General features: G+C 44.8%; 1 protein-coding gene across 1 annotated transcript in view; it reads left to right on the top strand.

The window, feature by feature from the left end:
- The window catches only part of LOC149451867 (uncharacterized), a 55,898-nt gene that overhangs the window by 8,874 nt on the left and 26,978 nt on the right, over window positions 1-20,046 (top strand). The window contains exons 2-15 of the mRNA XM_089690044.1: window positions 4,332-4,402; window positions 5,617-5,847; window positions 5,950-6,102; window positions 6,374-6,651; window positions 6,768-6,894; window positions 6,973-7,119; window positions 7,908-8,002; window positions 11,168-11,329; window positions 11,417-11,496; window positions 11,799-12,085; window positions 15,593-15,687; window positions 16,702-16,863; window positions 16,949-17,040; window positions 19,397-19,647. Coding sequence (XP_089546170.1) covers window positions 5,617-5,847; window positions 5,950-6,102; window positions 6,374-6,651; window positions 6,768-6,894; window positions 6,973-7,119; window positions 7,908-8,002; window positions 11,168-11,329; window positions 11,417-11,496; window positions 11,799-12,085; window positions 15,593-15,687; window positions 16,702-16,863; window positions 16,949-17,040; window positions 19,397-19,647 — 2,160 coding nt within the window. The 5' untranslated portion in view covers window positions 4,332-4,402. The remainder of the gene's footprint in view (window positions 1-4,331; window positions 4,403-5,616; window positions 5,848-5,949; window positions 6,103-6,373; window positions 6,652-6,767; window positions 6,895-6,972; window positions 7,120-7,907; window positions 8,003-11,167; window positions 11,330-11,416; window positions 11,497-11,798; window positions 12,086-15,592; window positions 15,688-16,701; window positions 16,864-16,948; window positions 17,041-19,396; window positions 19,648-20,046) is intronic.

Raw genomic sequence — 20,046 nt, 5'->3', positions numbered from 1 at the left:
TTTGATCCTGACCTCTGCTGACTTCTCCTGCCCTGACCCCTGGCCTGTTTTGACTTCTCTTTTGGATACCCGTATTGGATCTGACCTCCTGTTACTGACCCAGCGAGTGACCCGACTACTCTGCGCCTGCTGCCTTGTACCACGCTGTCCCCACCGTTACCGACCCAGCCTGTCTGACCACGCTTCTACTTCACCATCCATCCATCCTGCACGGACCTATCCGCCTCTTCACGTCAGGCTCTTCCCCAGTATATACCTCTGGCGGATCCCTCTACCAGGGTGGTTTGTTCTCAGGGGCCGTGACCTGGTCTCTCTCTGCTCCGAGTCCATCCCCACCATCAGGGGCCCTGGTGAACAAGCAGACTGGGACTTAGACTCCGCGCTCTTGGGAATCCTATCCCGTGGGTTGCTAGAGGTGCCGCCAGGCGGTACATTACAAGTGTCTATAGGATCTGAGCCATATAGAGTTTGGTAGAAGTTTTCTAAAATGGAAATAATGTCTAGAGGATTGTTTTTCAATGTTCCCTGTGCATCTCTCAAAGATGTAAAGAGAGTAGGTGTGAAAGTTTTTTTACATAGTCGTGCTAGTCCTCCATGTTAAAAAGCGTGGGAAGGCTTCTCTAGAACATTTTGGCCAATTCTCTTTCATTAAAACAGTTCTGCTGTTGGCAGGGGCATATTTACCACAAGGCAAACTAGGGTGGCATTTTTCAGGGGGGCAGCTCCTCCTCCCCAGAAGAAGGTATGAAAGAAGGGACACGCATGCCATGGGGACCAGGTGGGATCCGAGAGAGGTTGCTTGATGGTGTATGCAGAGCCTGACTCTCGTTCCCTGGGGTGTCCGGAGCTGTGAAGATGAGTGTCTTTCTCTCTATTGCCGGGGGGGGGGGTAGTGGAAGGCTCTCCGAGGTGGGGGGCAGGGGTGTTGTTGGTCAATGTCAGGTTTTCTCTGCAGGAGGGGGAAGGGGGGGTTTGGTCATTGTCCGTGGGGGCAGATTTTTGTGTTGCCTAGGGCAGCACAAAACTTAAGTACACCACTGGCTGTTGGCCCAGTTTACACTGCTGTGTCCTCTGCAGGGTCTTCATTCTTGTAGCCCAGGATGGACTCTTTGTCTCCAGTAGATGTGGGCCTAGCCGTACTATTCAAAGTTGTCTTGCTGCTGGACAGTTTTGCATTGCTGTGTTATCTGCAGTCTTCTAAATATAATAAAACTGTATTTTGTCTCTAGTGTACTTTTGGCCAACTCTATTTCAATCAAAATGTCCCGCTGCTTTCCTAAATCATTAGTATTACTGTTATTTAGGATTTCTATAGAAAACAGTTTTCGTATAGCTTTATAGAGAGAAAACAGGCGGCGCACACACCTAGTGCATTATCCAAGGTTTATTGTAGGAATGAGATAATAAAAACATACTCACAGACAAAGCATGGATCTAAAAAGCATAGAAAAATGACGATGGCCACAACGGCAGGCAAGGTGTTCTCACTGTCAGTGCGGTCAAATGGCTGACGCATTTCGGGGACAAATCCCTTTCCTCAGAGCTGATGACCAACCTCTGATGCAGATGTATGATGTATGGACAGAAAGAGCCTCGCTGTTGATGCCTCAATCGTATCGCTTTACACTGAAAAGGGAGACAATACAGTTACAGTGCAAAATTACTAGAATTATTAGAAGGCTAGATGGGTAACTGTGAAAAGCTATCAGTTGGCCCAGGGAGAAGGTGTAGATAGAGAATCAGTGACAGAACTACTAGGGTCGCAAAGGTCGCACACTTTGGGGGAGCCCCAGGCCATCTCACTCCCCTGACAGGTCACTTTCAAATTTACGGGAAAGGCACCAAGTGGCAAAATGTCTCCACGCACTTGACTAGCAGACCAGAATGCTCAGTTCTGGAGCTGGTCAATTAGTAATCGTCTGACCTTGGCTCGGTCTCGGCTGGACAGAGCTCAGGCTGCTGGTCAGGTGGATTTCAATGCGAGAGGTCAGGAGAGAGGAAACAGTGGGGCCAGGAGAGAGGAAACAGTGGGGCTGGGAGAGATCAAAGCAGGGTCATTAGAGAGGAAACATCATGGCAGGGAGAGAGGAAACAGTGGGGAGAGGAGAGATCAAAGCAGGGTCAGGAGAGAGGAAACAGTGGGGTCAGGAGAGATCAAAGCAGGGTCAGGAGAGAGGAAACAGTGGGGACGGGAGATATCAACGCAGGGTCAGGAGAGAGGAAACAGTGGGGCTGGGAGTTATCAAAGCAGGGTCAGGAGAGAGGAAACAGCGAGGTTGGGAGAGAGGAAACAGCGGGGTTGGGAGAGATCAAAGCAGGGTCAGGAGAGAGGAAACAGCGGGGTTGGGAGAGATCAAAGCAGGGTCAGGAGAGAGGAAACAGCAAGGTTGGGAGAGAGGAAACAGCGGGGTTGGGAGAGATCAAAGCAGGGTCAGGAGAGAGGAAACAGTGGGGTTGGGAGAGATCAAAGCAGGGTCAGGAGAGAGGAAACAGCGGGGTTGGGAGAGATCAAAGCAGGGTCAGGAGAGAGGAAACAGCGGGGTTGGGAGAGATCAAAGCAGAGTCAGGAGACAGGAAACATTGTGGCTGGGAGAGAGGAAGCAGCGTAGTCAGGTGAGATGAAAGCAGGGTCAGGAGAGAGGAAATAGGGGGACCAGGAGAGAGGAAACAGTGGGGTTGGGAGAGAGGAAACAGTGGGGTCAGGAGAGATCAAAGCAGGGTCAGGAGAGAGGAAACAGTGGGGTTGGGAGAGAGGAAACAGCGGGGTCAGGAGAGAACAAAGCAGGGTCAGGAGAGAGAAAACAGCGGGATCAGGAGAGATCAAAGCAGGGTCAGGAGAGAGGAAACAGCGGGGTCGGGAGAGATCAAAGCAGAGTCAGGAGAGAGGAAACAGCGGGGTCGGGAGAGAGGAAACAGCGGGGTCGGGAGAGATCAAAGCAGGGTGGCTCGTTTTGACAGGACGACATATGATGCCCAGTCACAATGGCAAATGCCCCGCCCGGCCATCAATCTGCTATAGGTGTTAAAGATATTCTGTTTTTTTCTTTTCTATTCTATTGTAGTTTATGCTATTCTATTCTTTTATTTTCTATTATTTTATATTTTTTATTTTATTTTTTATTTTTTTTCTACTCTATTCCATTGTTTTTTGTTCTATTCGGTTTCATTTCTATCATTTGTATTCTATTTTAGTCTGTTCTGTTTTATTATTTTCTATTCTTTTCAAATTTTCATTTCTATTTTGCTCTATTCAAATATATTCTGTCTTTTTTTCTCTTTTATTTATTTCTATTATATTGTTTTTTTTCCTATTCTTTTATTTTCTATTATATTATTTTCTGTTATTTTCTATTTTTGATTTTCTATTATATTCTTTTCTACTCTATTCCATTGTTTTTGTTCTATTCGGTTACATTTCTTTATTTTGTGTTCTATTTTATTCTAATCTGTTTTATTCTATTCTATTCTTTTTAAAATTTGCATTTCTATTTTATTCAATTCAAATATATTCTGTTTTTTTTTCTCTTTTATTTTTTTCTATTCTATTGCATTTTATTCTATTTTATTTTCTATTTTATTTTTTTTCTATTATTTTCTATTGTTTTATTCTATCCTATTATTTTTGAATTTCGGAAAATGGCTATATTCTTTCTATTCCATTCAAATACAGTGCATTCAGTTATTTTTTTCTATTCTATTCCTTTCTATTCTTTTATTTTCTGTTTTATTCTATTATTGTGAATTTCGGAAGATGTATCTATTCTAATGCCAACACACACTTTGAAGGAGATCAGCAATATGTTTATATTTCAAATCTGTTTTCTAATTTGATTTCATTTTTTAATGCAATTCAAATTCAATCCGAATTTCAAACAAAATTGAGTTTTGTTATTACGGATTCCATGAAATTTATTACTATTGTTATTCCGGAATTCGGATTGGTCTGAATCACCGAAAATTGCGTCCGAATTTCGATTCGGAACAACACGAGCCGCACACGCTGATCACATGCTATAAGGAAACCTAGGAGTGGATTTACTAAAGGCAAATAGATTGGGCACCTTGCGAGTGCAGTTGCTCGAGAGCTCAGTAAATGAGGTGCAGCCCTACTGACTTCCACTGTCCAATCCCGTGCATCGTGTTTTGTCATCTGTTTTGGGGTGTCATTCATTTATCATTGACACCGGCACCAGATGGCACGAACGCGATGTGATTGCAATCCGGTGTGGGAAATGCACAGGATTCACAACGTTTCCCGCACCCCATTGGTGTAAACCGGGTCTACATGAATTTGGAGGATCTGCAGCCTTGAACCCTGTTATGTCTTTCAGCTCAGAAGAGGATCTTTGAAGCTATAAAGTGGAAAAAGCCCCCCGTCTGTGCCAAACATTGGATATGCAAGGTGAGCTTTCTCCCTCCATATCTCCCCCCATTGTGGGAGGGGCAGAGACACAAACTACTATAGGGAATCTCCCCATTGTGGGAGGGGCAGAGATACAAACTACTACAGGGAATCTCCCCATTGTGGGAGGGGCAGAGACAAAAACTACTGCAGGGAAATCTCCCCATTGTGGGAGGGGCAGAGACAAAAACTACTGCAGGGAAATCTCCCCATTGTGGGAGGGGCAGAGACAAAAACTATGGCAGGGAAATCTCCCCATTGTGGGAGGGGCAGAAACAAAAACTACGGCAGGGAAATCTCCCCATTGTGGGAGGGGCAGAGACACAAACTACTGCAGGGAAATCTCCCCATTGTGGAAGGGGCAGAGACATAAACTACTGCAGGGAAATCTCCCCATTGTGGGAGGGGCAGAGACACAAACTACTGCAGGGAGATCTCCCCATTGTGGGAGAAGCAGAGACAAACTATTGCATGGAAATCTCCCCATTGTGGGAGGGGCAGAGACACAAACTACTGCAGGGAGATCTCCCCATTGTGGGAGGGGCAGAGACACAAACTACGGCAGGGAGATCTCCCCATTGTGGGAGGGGCAGAGACACACACTACTGCAGGGAAATCTCCCCATTGTGGGAGGGGCAGAGACATAAACTACTGCAGGGAAATCTCCCCATTGTGGGAGGGGCAGAGACACAAACTACTGCAGGGAGATCTCCCCATTGTGGGAGAAGCAGAGACAAACTATTGCATGGAAATCTCCCCATTGTGGGAGGGGCAGAGACACAAACTACTGCAGGGAGATCTCCCCATTGTGGGAGGGGCAGAGACATAAACTACTGCAGGGAAATCTCCCCATTGTGGGAGGGGCAGAGACATAAACTACTGCAGGGAAATCTCCCCATTGTGGGAGGGGCAGAGACACAAACTACTGCAGGGAGATCTCCCCATTGTGGGAGAAGCAGAGACAAACTACTGCAGGGAGATCTCCCCATTGTGGGAGGGGCAGAGACACACACTACTGCAGGGAGATCTCCCCATTGTGGGAGGGGCAGAGACACACACTACTGCAGGGAGATCTCCCCATTGTGGGAGGGGCAGAGACACAAACTACTTGGGGAAATCTCATCATTGTTATCTGAGTGATCAAAGTAGACCGCAGGTGATTGAACCACATGTGGCATCTGGTAAAACAATTTTCTGTTTCTTCCCCTCTATAGATGTTCAGACACAGAAACTCTGAGAGCCCTGAATCACCCTCAAATTTAGACGTCAAATCACCCTCCTTCACATCCCCCTCTTTCCTTTCACCCACCTCCCATCAGGAAAAAAGTGACTTTGCCTTGACGTGTCTCATCAGTGACCGAGACCTGCACCTGTTGGAGCACCTTGGGGAGGGCTGCTTTGGAGTGGTCTGCAGAGGGGAATGGAGGACTCCCAATGGAAGGACAGTTAGTACCTCCTTACATTGTCTGCCAGTTCCCTGAGCTTTTGGCTCCATACCATGTCCTGTCACTCTGCAGCGGTCTCATTCACCTGCTTTGTCTTTCCAGGTGAATGTTGCAGTGAAAACCCTCCGTTCAGATGCTGACACCGATCCTAAAATTCTTCAGGATTTCCTGCATGAAGTGAATGCCATGTACGCCCTGGATCATCCACACCTTATCCGTCTCTATGGGGTGGTTCTGACCCAGCCAATGAAAATGGTGAGCAATTAGTTCTCAATGGAATGATTTAGGCAACAGTACTGTACATTTCATGCATAGCAAGTAAACATAAAAAAGGTCTGAGTCTCTTCTTATTCCACCAGGAAGGCCCAATGGAACCTCTGAATCTGTCCATCCTCCACCAAGGTGGCACAGTCTTCCCCCTTCACCGGGGTTATAAAAAAGGGTCCCTAGGTCTACCCAATCTCTGGCAGTGTGATTTGTGTATCTTAATAATTACTGCCTCTTATCTTTCTTTCTTACATCTCAGATCACAGAGCTGGCACCTCTCGGATCCTTACGGGATGCTCTGCGTTCTAACTATGGTGAATATCCTCTGAAGCTCTTGTGGTTGTACTGCATCCAGATTGCCTCAGGGATGAGCTACCTCGAGAGCCACAAGTTCATCCACAGGGACCTGGCAACACGGAATGTCTTGCTGGTGAGCGAAGAAATGGTAAAGATCGGTGATTTTGGCCTGACAAGGGTACTGACTGCGAATGATGAATATTACCTCATGTCTGCTCAAAGCAGGATACCCTTTCCATGGTGAGGATAGAAGGCAGCAATATGGGAGATCAAGAATGCTAATCAAAATTAAACTTGGGTGATAACCGGGAATCCCAGATCACTAGATGACCAATTATCTGTCTTTTTTGTGACAGGTGTTCACCAGAAAGCTTGAGAATGGGCACCTTCTCACTCCCATCGGATGTCTGGATGTTTGGGGTCACCATGTGGGAGATGTTTACCTATGGACAGATACCCTGGCGAGGCCTGAGTGGGGAACAGGTAACCTGAAGCTCTCATAAAGAGTCATTTTCACCATTCATCAGAACCAAAACTGTATAACTGTGTTCATGTCTCCAGATTTTAATGAAGATTGACCGAGAGGATGAACGGCTGGAATGTCCAGATGATTGTCCTCCTGCTTTGTACAATATCATGATGAAGTGTTGGGCACACACACCTGAACAGAGGCCAAAGTTTGCTACTCTCATCAGACTTCTGCAGAATGTGAGTGAATCCAATATTCAATATCACCCTTACTGTCCTCTGGAGACCTTTGTCTGACATCACCTTTATTGTCATCTACAAACTCTTTTATAGATATGTTTCTGATTGTGTACACGATACAGCCAAAAATATATGGGCAAATCAGTGAAAGGTACTGTTAATGCGACAACATACAAAGACATTGTAAACATTTGTGCTCTTCCAATTTTGTGACAACAGTTTGGTGAAGACCCTTTTCTGTTCGACCATGACTGTGCCCTGTGTACAAAGCCATCTCCATAAAGACATGGAGGACCAGATTGGTGTGGAGGGACTTGAGTGTCCTGCACAGAGGCCTGACCTCAACTCTACTAAATATCTTTGGAATGAACTGGTAAAACTTGTGGAAAGCCTTCCCAGAGAAGTGGAGATCATGGTTTTGGAATGAGCTGTTAAACAAACTCCAAGCCCTGACCTCAACCCTTATGAACACCTTTGGAACACTGATTGTGAGCCAGGTTTTCTAGTTCAATATCAGTACCTGACCTCACCATTGTGTACAATTCCCAGACACCCTTGATAATCTTGTGTAATGTCTCACCAGAAGAGTGGAGGCTGTTGAGGCTGCAAAGATGGGGGACAACTCCATATTAATGCCGAGTGTTTTTGAATCACCTGCCCAACAGGAACACAGATGTCACGTTCAGGTGTCCAAAACATTTAGCTATATAGTGCACCTCCAATTAATTCTGGAGATCTATCTCTCTTTAAAGTTTTATCATCTGACTAGCTATTTACTCTTTCTTCAGGTGAAGCCACTAGAGATTCAGATTCTTCATGAAGTGAACAATCCCTCCTGGCTGCCTCTGGATGCTGGGGACTTTGTCACAGTCATTGATGTTGGGTAAGAAGGAATTTAACTCATTCCCATGTACCTTCATCATCCATCGTTTATCTCCTGTACTTCATCATTTATCTCCTATCAACAAAAGTTTGTTATTGTAAATTCAAACTTCTATTAGGATGGAAATAACTACACGGCTAAATTATTGTAGCGCTATAATACGGTAAGGTTCTAGATAGGAAATGTGACAGTAGGCAGGTGAGATCACCTGGTTGTGTCCTGGATGGACGATATATTTGTCCGAGGTTCAGGCTTTATGGGGATTTGTACCACTAGAGGGAAGTGCTAAGTCCTTCAGCACTGAGGTAATGAGCCCAGCTGAAGGTAGTCGGCTCATTAACACCTGTATAAAACTTCCCAGAGTGCTCAGGGAGTTGCTCCAACCTGGAACCAGATCTGTGCCTGAACTGTCTGGGGAGTTGACCTGTTATCTGTGTGCAGAGAGACCAAAGCCTGTGTGGCCGGCCTCCAGTACTAGCAACTAGGTATAGCAGCAGGCTGTACCTAGTGGGTAGCTAGGGAAAGCTGTTGTTGCAGTAAGTAGCCAAGTTGGCCAGGATTTATTTTGATGTTTCTTTTTGGTTTACCATTTTTCTGTACATATTGTAAATAAATTGCACCTGTTTGTTTTCACCTCCACTGTTGTTGTGCTGTGCCTGTCTTTTTGTGTTGTGCACCCTTCCAGGGGGTCACACACACCCGCTGCCGAGCTAACCCCGTTCCAGAAAGAACATTCTGAAATTGGACTTTACATTATAGCACTCAAGAATGCATCTCAGGAAAGCATTTCCTATACAAACTACAGTATAAATATTCATAATTTTCATTAACTAACAATAGTTATTCATATAAAACATTCAATTGAATCAAGGTACAAAAAGTGTGCTTGAGGCATTGATTTGACCATATACACCATGTGCCCACTGTGATATCCTGGGATTCAGATCACCAGCCAGCTGACTTTTAAAAAGCAGTCTTTTTTTTTCCCAATACAAGTGAACAAAATGGCTTTTTTCAGTACACAGAAAAAACATATAGCATCCCGTGAAGCATCTACCTCAAGGGTAGATCACTTAGGCGTAGTGGGACATACAGACAGATGGGCGCCAGTCACTTTTAGGTAAAAACACAAAAAGGATTTTATTGCTCTCAGTCCATGGGAGAGAGGGTTATGATTGCACATGCTCAAGACATCAGCAGAGCTCCATCACTTCACTTAGCACAAGACAGGAAAAGACCCTTTAAGTCAAGCCCATCAGTCCTGTGTTACAAACCTTTAGCAATCATTATTGGCAACAACATCCTTTTTCTCCAGGAGAATCAGCCAACCGCTATGGAACTAAACCAACCTCCATGGGACTCCATCATGTCTCCATTATTATCCAGGAGAGTCAGACAATCTCCATAAGACTCCATCTTGTCTCCAATCTTCTATAGGGGAGTCAACCAACCTCCATGGGACTCCACCCTGTCTCCAATCTTCTGCAGGAGAGACAACCAACCTCCATGGGACTCCATCATGTCTCCATTATTATCCAGGAGTGTCAAACAATCTCCATGGCACTCCATCTTGTCTCTAATATTCTGCAGGAGAGTTAGCCACCCTCCGTGGCACTCCATCCTGTCTCCCATATTCTTTAAGAGAGTCAGCCAATCTTCATGTGACTCCATTCTGTTTCCAATCTTATGCAGTAGAGTCAGCCAGCCTCCATGGGACTCCATCCTGTCCCCAATATTCTCCAGGAGTTTCAGCCAAACTTCATGACACTCCATCCTGTCTCCACTCTTCTTCAGTCAGCTTCCATAGGACTCATCCAGTCTCCAATTTTCTGCAGCAGAGTCAGCCAGCCTCAATGGGACTCCATCCTGTCTCCAATATTCTGCAGCAGAGTCAGCCAGCCTCCATGGCACTCCATCCTGTCTCCAATCTTCTGCAGGAGAGTCAGCCAGCCTCCATGGGACTCCATTCTGCCTCCAGTGAGTATCAGTAGCACCAGGTCTTAGTTTTAAGCCTAATCACATCCCAAGCCCCTCATGCATGAAAGGCCTAAAGAAGAAGCTCCATCACATGCAATCACCTCAGGCCAGAGCTTGGGAGAAAGGGAGCTTGCATCAGCCAGCCCCAAATATTTACCCTGTTTTTAATCTTCTGCAGCAGTCAGACAACCTCCTTTGGACTCCATCTTATCTCCAATATTCTCCAGAAGAGTCATCCAACTTTCATGGGACTCCATCCTGTTTCCAATCTTCTACAGGAGAGTCAGCCAGCCTCCATGGGACTTCATCCTGTCTTCAACATTCTGCAGGAGAGTCAACCAACTAATGGCATTGCAACCTGCCTGAAGTGAAGATCAACAGCACCAGGCCTTATCACATCCCAGGCCCCTTCAGGCATGACAGGCCTAAAGAAGCAGCTCCATCACATGCAACTTCCCCAGACAAGAGCCTAAGAGGAAGAGAGCTTGCATCCGCCAGCCCAAATATTTATACCTCTTCCCACAATGCACCACTGGCACGGGAAACTCCTAGTGTTGGGCTAGGAAAAGATATTCATATTCATAATCCAGATCTACTTTGTGATTTCACTCTAATACTACTACACTATCTCAAGCACTCCAGAGCTGCAGCCTGGAACTCTCATCAGTTTTCAGTGCTTTTATCACCACCTTGCCTACTGCCACCCCACTATTCAGAAGCTGTTTTGGTCATGTCAGCCTTGTTTAGTGACAACTCTAAGGATGAGTCAATTTCATGGTGCCACTAATATTGCTGTGAGCATTTGCACTGGTGTTACCTATGATATGGATATTCTGACATTTATATTATTTTGAGATTGTGTATCTATGACCTTGATGCTGTTCTACAACTGAAACAACTGCTGTAACAACTGAATCAAATAATAACACTGCCACTTTGTGTGCATTTCCTCCATCTTTGGTACCCACCAACTGGCCCCACCCACAAGCAGATTAATAAACACAGAGTTCTATTTTCCTGGCCACATACCTCACCACCTTCCAAAAGATTCCAAAGTATTGCAAGGCAAGCTTGCAGATAAAATCCCACCAGCTTGGTTTGGGTTTGTCCTGGAGCCTCCTGGCAGTTCAGTATGTTTAAAAGTGGGTGGTAATCATAGATCACATGGCTCTGACTTTCTTCCCCTAGGTCGGACTCTCAGCCCTGGAGAGGACAGAATCAGCAGACTCTTAAGATTGGACCATTCCCTTCTGCCGTCATATCTCCGGAGGACTTAGTGCATGCCCGTAGCTCTGTACACATGTCGGGCAGTTTTAGAAAAAAAATCTGTTCTGTGGATGCAGAGAAGGAGTAAGTGCTTTATTGCCTGTGAAGCATAGAGATAATAATCCACATCACCTCAAGCCCCATACTTGTGAGCCTTGTTGTTTATTTCAGCAAGAGAATCAGAGGAAGAGGAGGTCAAATAAGTGAAGGGGGAGCCAGTGCCAGTGGAGATGGAAGGATGCATCTTCTACGTAAGTGTCTCCTAGTAGCAAACATCACCCTCATCCTTTCCCTTTAACTTTCACTTTTCCTTTTTCCTTTCTTCTTTTCTTCCTATCCTTGCTTTCATAATTAATCAGGCTGAAAACCGATACATGTTTATCAATTGTCCACATTCATCCTCTTCTTACCTTGATCCTCTCTTTATTTTCACCACCTCCACTGTCCTTTCTCTCTTTTTAACATAGTATTGTATTTCTTAATTTTTCCCAAGTTTCCCCAATCTCTCCTCCATGTCTTCCTTCTCACCGTCTCTGACTACTTCCACCCACAGGTCTGTGTTTGGGTTTAAAACTCCTTTTAGACTTAGATGAGCAGATACAAAGCCACCACACCAGGCAAGATGAGAACGATCTGGAGGACCCTGGGGATCAGTTAATCACTCCTCCTACAGTGGATCACCCCAGTCAGCAGATAAGTAACAATAACAAAGCTACATTCTCAACTTCTCCAGACCTGGTTCCAGAAGAAAAACACCCCATCCCTTTTCTGACACCACAAAGTAAATCTGCAGGGTTCACAGTCAGCGATGACTGTTATCATCAAAAGAAAATTACCCAGGTAAGGAGCCTGAGAGGGCTATGTATTAGCAGACAGATCAGACGGTGTAGACTTATGGTGGTCAGAACTCATTTGCATTATAATGTCCCAAAAACTTCCCTCTCCATCACTCTTCAGGTCCACTGGCTAGTATGTTGCAAAGGCTTTCTGTATACTTTTTGTTGAGACCCAAGACCATCAGGAGTGGCTGGAGGAGATCTATAATGGGATGTACTGTTCATGGTAGCAAACAAATTTAGATTGCTGGTCATATCCACTCACATGCCCCTCACCCAAGACTCAGAGCCATGTCACTAAGGGTATTTCTCTTCATAAAAGACACCCTGATTGGCTCTATAGATGATGATTCATTTTCTGATTACTGAGAACTATGGCTCTCTGGAACTACTATTAAAGCTAATGTAGCACCACCCCTGCTGTTGGTTTCTCTGTTCATACCGTGACCTTGGCAAGTTCTCCAGCACCATTGCCATCTTGGCTATGAATAATAACAGAAGTAAACTAGTGATATTTGTTAAAACCTTAGGGTCACCCTAAAATGAAACTCAAGATCTTGAAGTAAATAAAGTATATTGTCAAATAATGCTCATATAAGCAGAGTATAGCATCTAGGATTTGTGCAGCATATACTACAACAGGACTTGACTTAACGTGGAGCTCCAGCCTCCTCTACAAAAAATAAAAGTCAACAGCGACAAAAACTGTCGCTGCTGACTTTTAAAAAAAACTTGCCTGTCCCTCGATCTAGCAGTGTGCTCACCGCGTCCAGAATCACCGGCCATCCTCTGTGCCCGACCCCGACATCTTATGTGTGGGCACCCAGCTGTGACAACTTGCAGCATCACAGCTGGGTTCCCACTGCACATTGGAGAGCAGTGTTGAGCCTTGTGAATGGTCCCACTGTCTTCTGTGACCTATCACGTGTCCCAGAAGACTGCAGGAGGGAGAAGAACTCTGAGCAGAAGCTGGAGCGGGTATTTGTCAAAATTGGGTACCTACAACCCCCCCCCCCCACACACACACACACACACTCCTCAAAGGTGCCAATCCTTAATGGAGTTTGGGGGACAAGTCCTTAAAGCAGAACTTCCCCTTTTGGGTGGAGCTCTGCTTTAATGTGATTAGGGAATTACCATACAATTAGACATACCAGCATTCTCCTCACAAAATTAGCAGCACAAGGCAAACACAAACTGATACCATCAAAGATCAAAACCAAGGTGCCTATGGACTTCTGGTTTGAGGGAATTAAGCCTAGTCCTTTGCAAAAGAGAGTTGGTAATGTGCTGAAAAGTGCACTCAGTCACAGGTAAATTATGTAAGTCTCTAAGTTTTGGTCTTCTGTCGGCTACGTTGGGGCCCTTAAAGAACAATAAATGTTCCTAACAGATATGCATGGAGCCAACAAAAGGTCACTTATGGGTCAATGACCTGCTCACCAGCTCCAACGTGTCTGCAGCACTTTCTTCCAAGAGAGGGGGCCCCGTTTAAGATTATATTGGTTCCAGTTGGCTTACTGCAGTAAATCAAAATATTCAAAATATATGAGCGCTGAGTAATATGGTAAAAAGCAGCCAGCATCCAGAGGAAACCTCAAATACCTCCAATATGAAAAACAAATACACAAATATATGATGCGGCGCTAAGAGGGTTCACATGAATTATCGTGGTAAAGTTCTTACATTAGGAAAATAAGTCCTTGAAAAAAAAACCTATAGGTGCAGCGTGACAATGGTGATGAGAACAGCATGAAGATAGTGACTTTCGTGGCTGTCGTGGCTTATAGCAAATGAATGTACATTGTACTAACCAGATAGCACAAGTAATTGTGCATTGGAGTAAATAAGACCTACTCCACGGTGCTCAGGATTTGGGAACTCTGTGTGAGGATGAAGTCAACAGGCAGGAATCAACCACCAGGTGTCATCTATCCAGGACAGGTTACCACTCTCAAATATCTCCACATCAGGCAGACCAGGTATAGCAGTATCCAGCAATATCTGTCTTGACCACCAGAGGGATCTCACAAGCAGGCATGAATCCGAGATAACAGAGCACCTTAAGGGAAGGGGGCTCAAAATTGCCAATAATGAGCCCAAAAGAAAAATTGCTCCAATAGTATAGTATTTTAATTCATATGTATGAAGTATTTAGCAGAAATCTCCTCCAATTAATTCTAGGGTTACATCTCTAATATTGTCCTTTTTGTGGATATTAGACTAATTCAATCATGGTAGTATCTGAGGTCACGGAGAAGTCTCTATTACTGCCATCTCTATGGTTCTAGACCAGCCTTTTTCAACCAAGGTGCCCAGGGGAGCAGGGGACAAGCCCTTAAAGTGGAACTTCCCCTTGTGGGTGGAGCTCCACTTTAATGTGGTTAGGGTATTACCATAAAATCAGACCCGACCAGTATAAACTGTACCTCTCCTCACAAAATGAGCAGCACAAGGCAAAAACAAAAATTGGTACCAACAAAGATCAGGACCAAGTTGCTCATTGGCTTCTGGAATGAGGGAGTAAAGCCTAGTCCTTTACAAAAGAGAGCTGGTTAATGTACTGAAAGTTGCACTCAATAGCAGGTAAACTATGTAAGTCTCTAAGTTTGGTTTTCTGCCGGATACGTTGGGGCCCTTGAAGACATTGGCATGCTGATGGTGGATATCCCTGCACTCTGTTATCATATTCTATGAAACAATGGGCTCTTCGGAACACTGATGTGGTAGGGGACAGATGAAGGTTAGAGTTCTGTGGTATAAATATAGATGTATACTCTGACCAACAGAACTAACGGTGCTCAGTAGCAAACAGCGAGAAGTAACAGAAGAGGCAAAGGGCAATCAATCCTACTAACAAATATGGAGCCAACAAACCGGTCACTAATAGGTCAGTGACTCAACCTAGAATTATTCAACCAAGGTGCCCAGGTACCCTGGTGTTCCTTCAGGTTTCTTCAGGGGTTGACTTGGCAAAATGCAAAAAAAAAAAATTTCCCCAAAACTTTACAAGCCAGAGTTTGGATTAATCCTGCCTTTTAGTTACACAAAGCGTGAGGCTTTCATTGTGCACCATTACAACCTTCTAGCCGCTGGCATCCTAACATCCAACGGCGTCATCAATTGATAAGCAGGAACGTCAGGCGCCTGCACAGCATCCTTGGTTTTCCTTTCCCCTGTCCCTTTCCATCATGACTGGGGTCACATTAGATGAGTGAGGGAGAAGAGAAACTTTGGAATACTGGTCAGTACCATTATGGAAATTGTATTGGCTTTGGAAGAATAAATCATCTCGAACTTTAAGGGTTCTACGTGTGTGAATGTTACTGTTATGTAAAACGATTAGTTTAGTTTTTTACATTTTAGAATGGGGTGCCTCAAGATTGTGCAAAAGGGTGCCTTGACTGGAAAAAGTTTGAGAAACACTTCTCTATTCCTCTTATATGCCCATATTTTATGACCTCCTAATTTCTTAATTCCTCATATGATGGGACATTTCTTCCTTCTGCAGTTAAAATCAGTAGATGTTCCAGTTCTTCAGGAAGTGAACAATTCTTCTGGACTGCCTTCGGAGGACGAGGACATTGTCACTGCCATAGAACCTGGGTAAGAAGGAATCTAAGTTATGCCCATAGAACTTCATCATCTACAGCACATATGTCAAACACAAGGCCCGTGGGTCGAATCCGGTCCTGCAGACTATTTTATGAGGCCTTGCACATCTACTGTAGCTGCGGCACCCCCTCATCTCTGCCCCCAACTTGTTTCAGCAGTCGAAAGCAGAAAGGAGGACAGACCTCCTCCTACAGATCCCTCACCTTTCTGTGCAGCCACAGCACCCCCTCGTGTTCACCTCCCCTGGTCTCAGCATTCAACAGACTCTGGCAGCTGACTCCAGCCCTCCTCTGGTTCTCCTCTGCACCCTGCACTTTCTGCTTCCCAGTTCTGTCCCCAGCTTCTTCCTGGCAGCAGCATAAGGTGAGGGGGGTGCACTGTTATGTGAGGGAGGGTGGGGGGCTCTTGACTTCTGATGCTGGGGAGACTCTTCACATCTGATGTAAGGGGAGATGGGGTGCTCTGGACATATAGTCTTATGGTTGCCCTCAAAGGGCCGATTGTATCTATAAGGCTGATGTGGGCTACGATGAAACAGAGTTTGACACCCCTGATCTACAGTATCATTTTATCTCCTGTAATGAGTTCTTTATCTCCTACCAACAATAGTTCATGGCCATTTATAGGACTAGAAGTCAGTCATTCTTGACTGACAATATATCCACCATTCACCATTGTTATACATAATTTTAGGAAGTTCATGGGGGCAGCAGGCTAATAAACCCAGAATTCAACTTTCCTGGCCACATAGGCCAGCCCTTAATAAAGGATTCCAAAGAGTTTCAAACAAGATGGCAGAAAATAAAATCCATAAGGTTTGTATTGGGTTTGCTCTGAAACCTCTTGCTGGTTCATTACATTTGGAGGTGGGAGTAATCCAGGTGACATCTATGTATAATACCCAGGCAAATGTTGCAATCTTGAGTTGGGACAAATGGCTCATTTATTCACAGTTTCATCTACTTGGCATTCATAGATCAGTTGGCTCTGATTTTTCTCTTCTAGGTCCAACTCTCAGCCCTGTAGAGGACAGAATCCGAGAAGTGTTAGGATTAGACCGATCTTCGCTGCCAACATCTCTCCGGAGGACATGACATGTGACCCTAGTCCTGTGCACTCATCAGGTAGTCTGAGAAGAAAAGTCTCTTTTATGGAAGCAGAGAATAAGTAAGCTTCTAACTGCCCCTGGAACACTGAGATAATAGTACATGTCACCCCCAACCACATACTCATCAGCTCTTGTTTCTTTCAGTAAGAAAATCCAAGCAAAAGAAGGTCAAGGGTCGGCAGGGGTCACCCGGGCTGATAGCATCAGAGCAGAAGAGGGGATGAGACGTATGAAAAGTAAGTGTTTCCTGGTAGCAAACATCACCCACATCCTTTCCCTTTCCTATTTTTCTTTTTATTCTCTTGTCATCCATCCTTTTTCCTTCTCCCTTCTTTCATAGTTAAGCAATCTGAAAATGGACACGTGGCACATGCTTTGTGTGTTTTTTATGCTTATGTGACGCTTTAGAGATGCTTTTTTGAAGCTTGGCAGGCGCCCTCTGTGTGTTGATTTCTATTTGTTTTAAAGGGACCCAGTAATACCCCAGATTAGCAGTACCCCACTCAGCAGATCCTCAGCTCATTAGTACCCCTGTACAACAGATCCTTAGCTCCTTAATATCCCTGTTCAGCAGATCGCCAGCTTATTAGTACCCTCATTTAGTGGATCCCGTTCTCAGTAGTATCCTCAGCTTTGCTGATGCCCCACTCGGTCGTACCCTCAAGGTTTGCTGATCCCTGCTCAATAGTAACCCACAGCTCTGCTGATCCCTCACTTAGTAGTAGCCCCCAGCTCTGCTACTCCTCTGATTTGATGATCCTCTTCTCTCTGTGGTCCCTGCTCACCTTCCACTATACTGCTTCCACACTGAGTGACATTGCTAGTTTCTCTTGCTCCAGTCTACCAGATCTGCTAGTTGCTCCGTTCCGGACCCCGCTCACCTTCCTGCTGCTCCACGCTGTACACCAGATGTGACATCTGCACCAGACACTCCCAGAATATACAGTATACACGTGAACTGGAAGTGACTGCTGATGATGTCTTTTTGGTTTGCTTGTTGGTTTCCCAGTGCATCCTGGGATATCTCATATCTGAAATACCTTCAGAACAAAGCACAGTTAACTCTCAAAAGCTGCAGGTGCTGTTAGTGTGCGTTGTCATAGACTTCTATGGAGGCTTTGGAGACACTCTGAAGCACCAAGAAAGTGACATGGGACATCATTTGTGAAGTAAAGCAAACACAGCAGTGTGAACAGGACTGTAAGCTCACAATTACTTAGAGACAGTGGCTTTGATTGGCATTTAGAGTGCTGTAAAAAGCTTGTCCAATTCCATGTTTTAAAGCAAGTCTAAATGAGGCCTTACTCAGTGTAAAGGATAAGTTTGCTGGTTAAAAAAATAATTATGCTTATGATTGTGCAGGTGAAATTTATTTATTTTATTTTTTTTACTGGAGCCTGCAGAACATTGCACCCACGATGAGAAGATCACAGTTGCAATGTCAGGCTCCTGCAAAGTCTTCCTCCAGCTTTGTGCCTGCATCTCCATTTGGGCTTTCTGTTCCAAAGCTAGAGGAAGAATAAATGAACTACATTGGGCAGACAGGATTTGTATTTTCTTTATCATTTGCAGATTTCTGAATGAATGTGTGGGTGGAGTCCTGCACATCCGTGCTGTTTTTAAAAAGTGACAGTGGGGCAGGCAAAGGAATCCCTATCAACTGTCATGAGGGTGGGAGGCGGGGGGGGGGGGGGTGCTTAACAGGAACATGTTACATGTTACACCCTAGATACAGATATAACCTGCTACATGTTACCAAAGGTGAACTTATCCTTTTAAGACTGAGCCACAGTCCAACTTCATTGTGTTGTTATGTACATATCTTCTTCAGAAGCCCTATCTTAAACAGTTTCTTCCCAATACTACGTTCACCATTCAAAGATGTGTATATTGCAACTATATATCCTTTTAAGCATCTCTTCTCCAGGAAGAACACGTTTTATTGTTTGTAGATGTTCCCCATAGTTGAGGTTCCTCATCCTCATAACTGAAATCCTCCATCCCCCATAACTGAGGTCCTCCTTTCTCTATAACTGAGGTCCTCCATTCTCCATAACTGAGGTCCTCAATCTTTATAACTGAGGTCCTCAAGCCCTTTCAACTGAGGTCCTTCGTTGCCAATAATTGAGGTCCTCCATCCCCCATAACTGAGGTCCTCCATCCACCATAACTGAGGTCATCCATTCTTACAACTGAGATCATCCGGCCCCCCTTATTAGTTTTGTTGCCCTTCCCTGGACTCTCTCCTTTTCCGGCACATCCTTCCTGAGGACTGGTGGCCAGAACTGGATGCCATACTCTAGATGTGGCCAAACCAAAGTTTTATAAAATTGTAGTCTTATATCTTGAGTAAATGCCCTATTTAATGCATGCTAGTAGTCTGTCGGCCTTGCTTGCTGTATCTTGGCATTTCATGCTGTTGCTGAGTCTGTCATTTCCTAGCACCCCCCTTTTCCATCCTTTATCCCCCCTTATGATCTCTTCCTGTGGAACAACTTGCATAATTACTTAACTTTGTATTTTTTAATTTTACCAGTTTTCTTAGTCTCTCTATATTGCTGTTGTCTCATCCATTCTTACATCTACCCACAGCTCTGTCTACAAGTTTGCAATCCCTCTCTGACTTGGACTCAGATAGCAAGCCACAAAGTCTCCACTCAATTAAACAACATTGGCGAGTTCTAGAGAGCAGAGCACCACCACCTCTGGAGCCAATCCGAAGAAGAATAAGTGACCGCCCCCTGCATGGAAGGGTCCGCCCAGCACCTCCTTTAAAACCCAAAATACCAGCCCCTAAGGATCATTTCCTCACCCCACCCACAGTTGATAACACCATTCAGCAGGTAAGCCACAGTAATAAAGATAAATTCCCTTCTCCTAACTTGGATCTTGGAGAATTGCACCCGTTACCTTCTTTGATGCCAGAAAGTAAATCTTCAGGGATCAGAGTCATCAGTGCAGTGGGTTCTCTTCAAAGGAATGTAGCGCTACCCTCTTGAGAGCCGCTGGTTTTGGGTCCCCCTATTTTCCTGTATAGATAGGCAACATGCATTTTCTGCTCCTGCATTCAAAATCAGTAATACGTCCATGAGCTTGTTTTTTGTTGTTTTATTAGGAGTTAACAACTTGGATGGGGTCTAGGGGTATACGGGATGCCCAATGGAACTGAAACAACTTGGAGGATAAACTTCCTATGTACAAAGAGCAAAACATGTGATCCTGGACTTTCTACTCCCTCTGAA

The sequence above is a fragment of the Staurois parvus genome, unplaced genomic scaffold (assembly GCF_062004578.1).
Source record: "Staurois parvus isolate SC_StPar_1 unplaced genomic scaffold, SC_StPar_1.0 ptg000512l, whole genome shotgun sequence".
NCBI classification, from domain to species: domain Eukaryota; kingdom Metazoa; phylum Chordata; class Amphibia; order Anura; family Ranidae; genus Staurois; species Staurois parvus.
The sequence above is the reverse complement of the archived record's forward strand: the minus strand, read 5'-3'. Positions and strand labels throughout refer to the sequence as shown.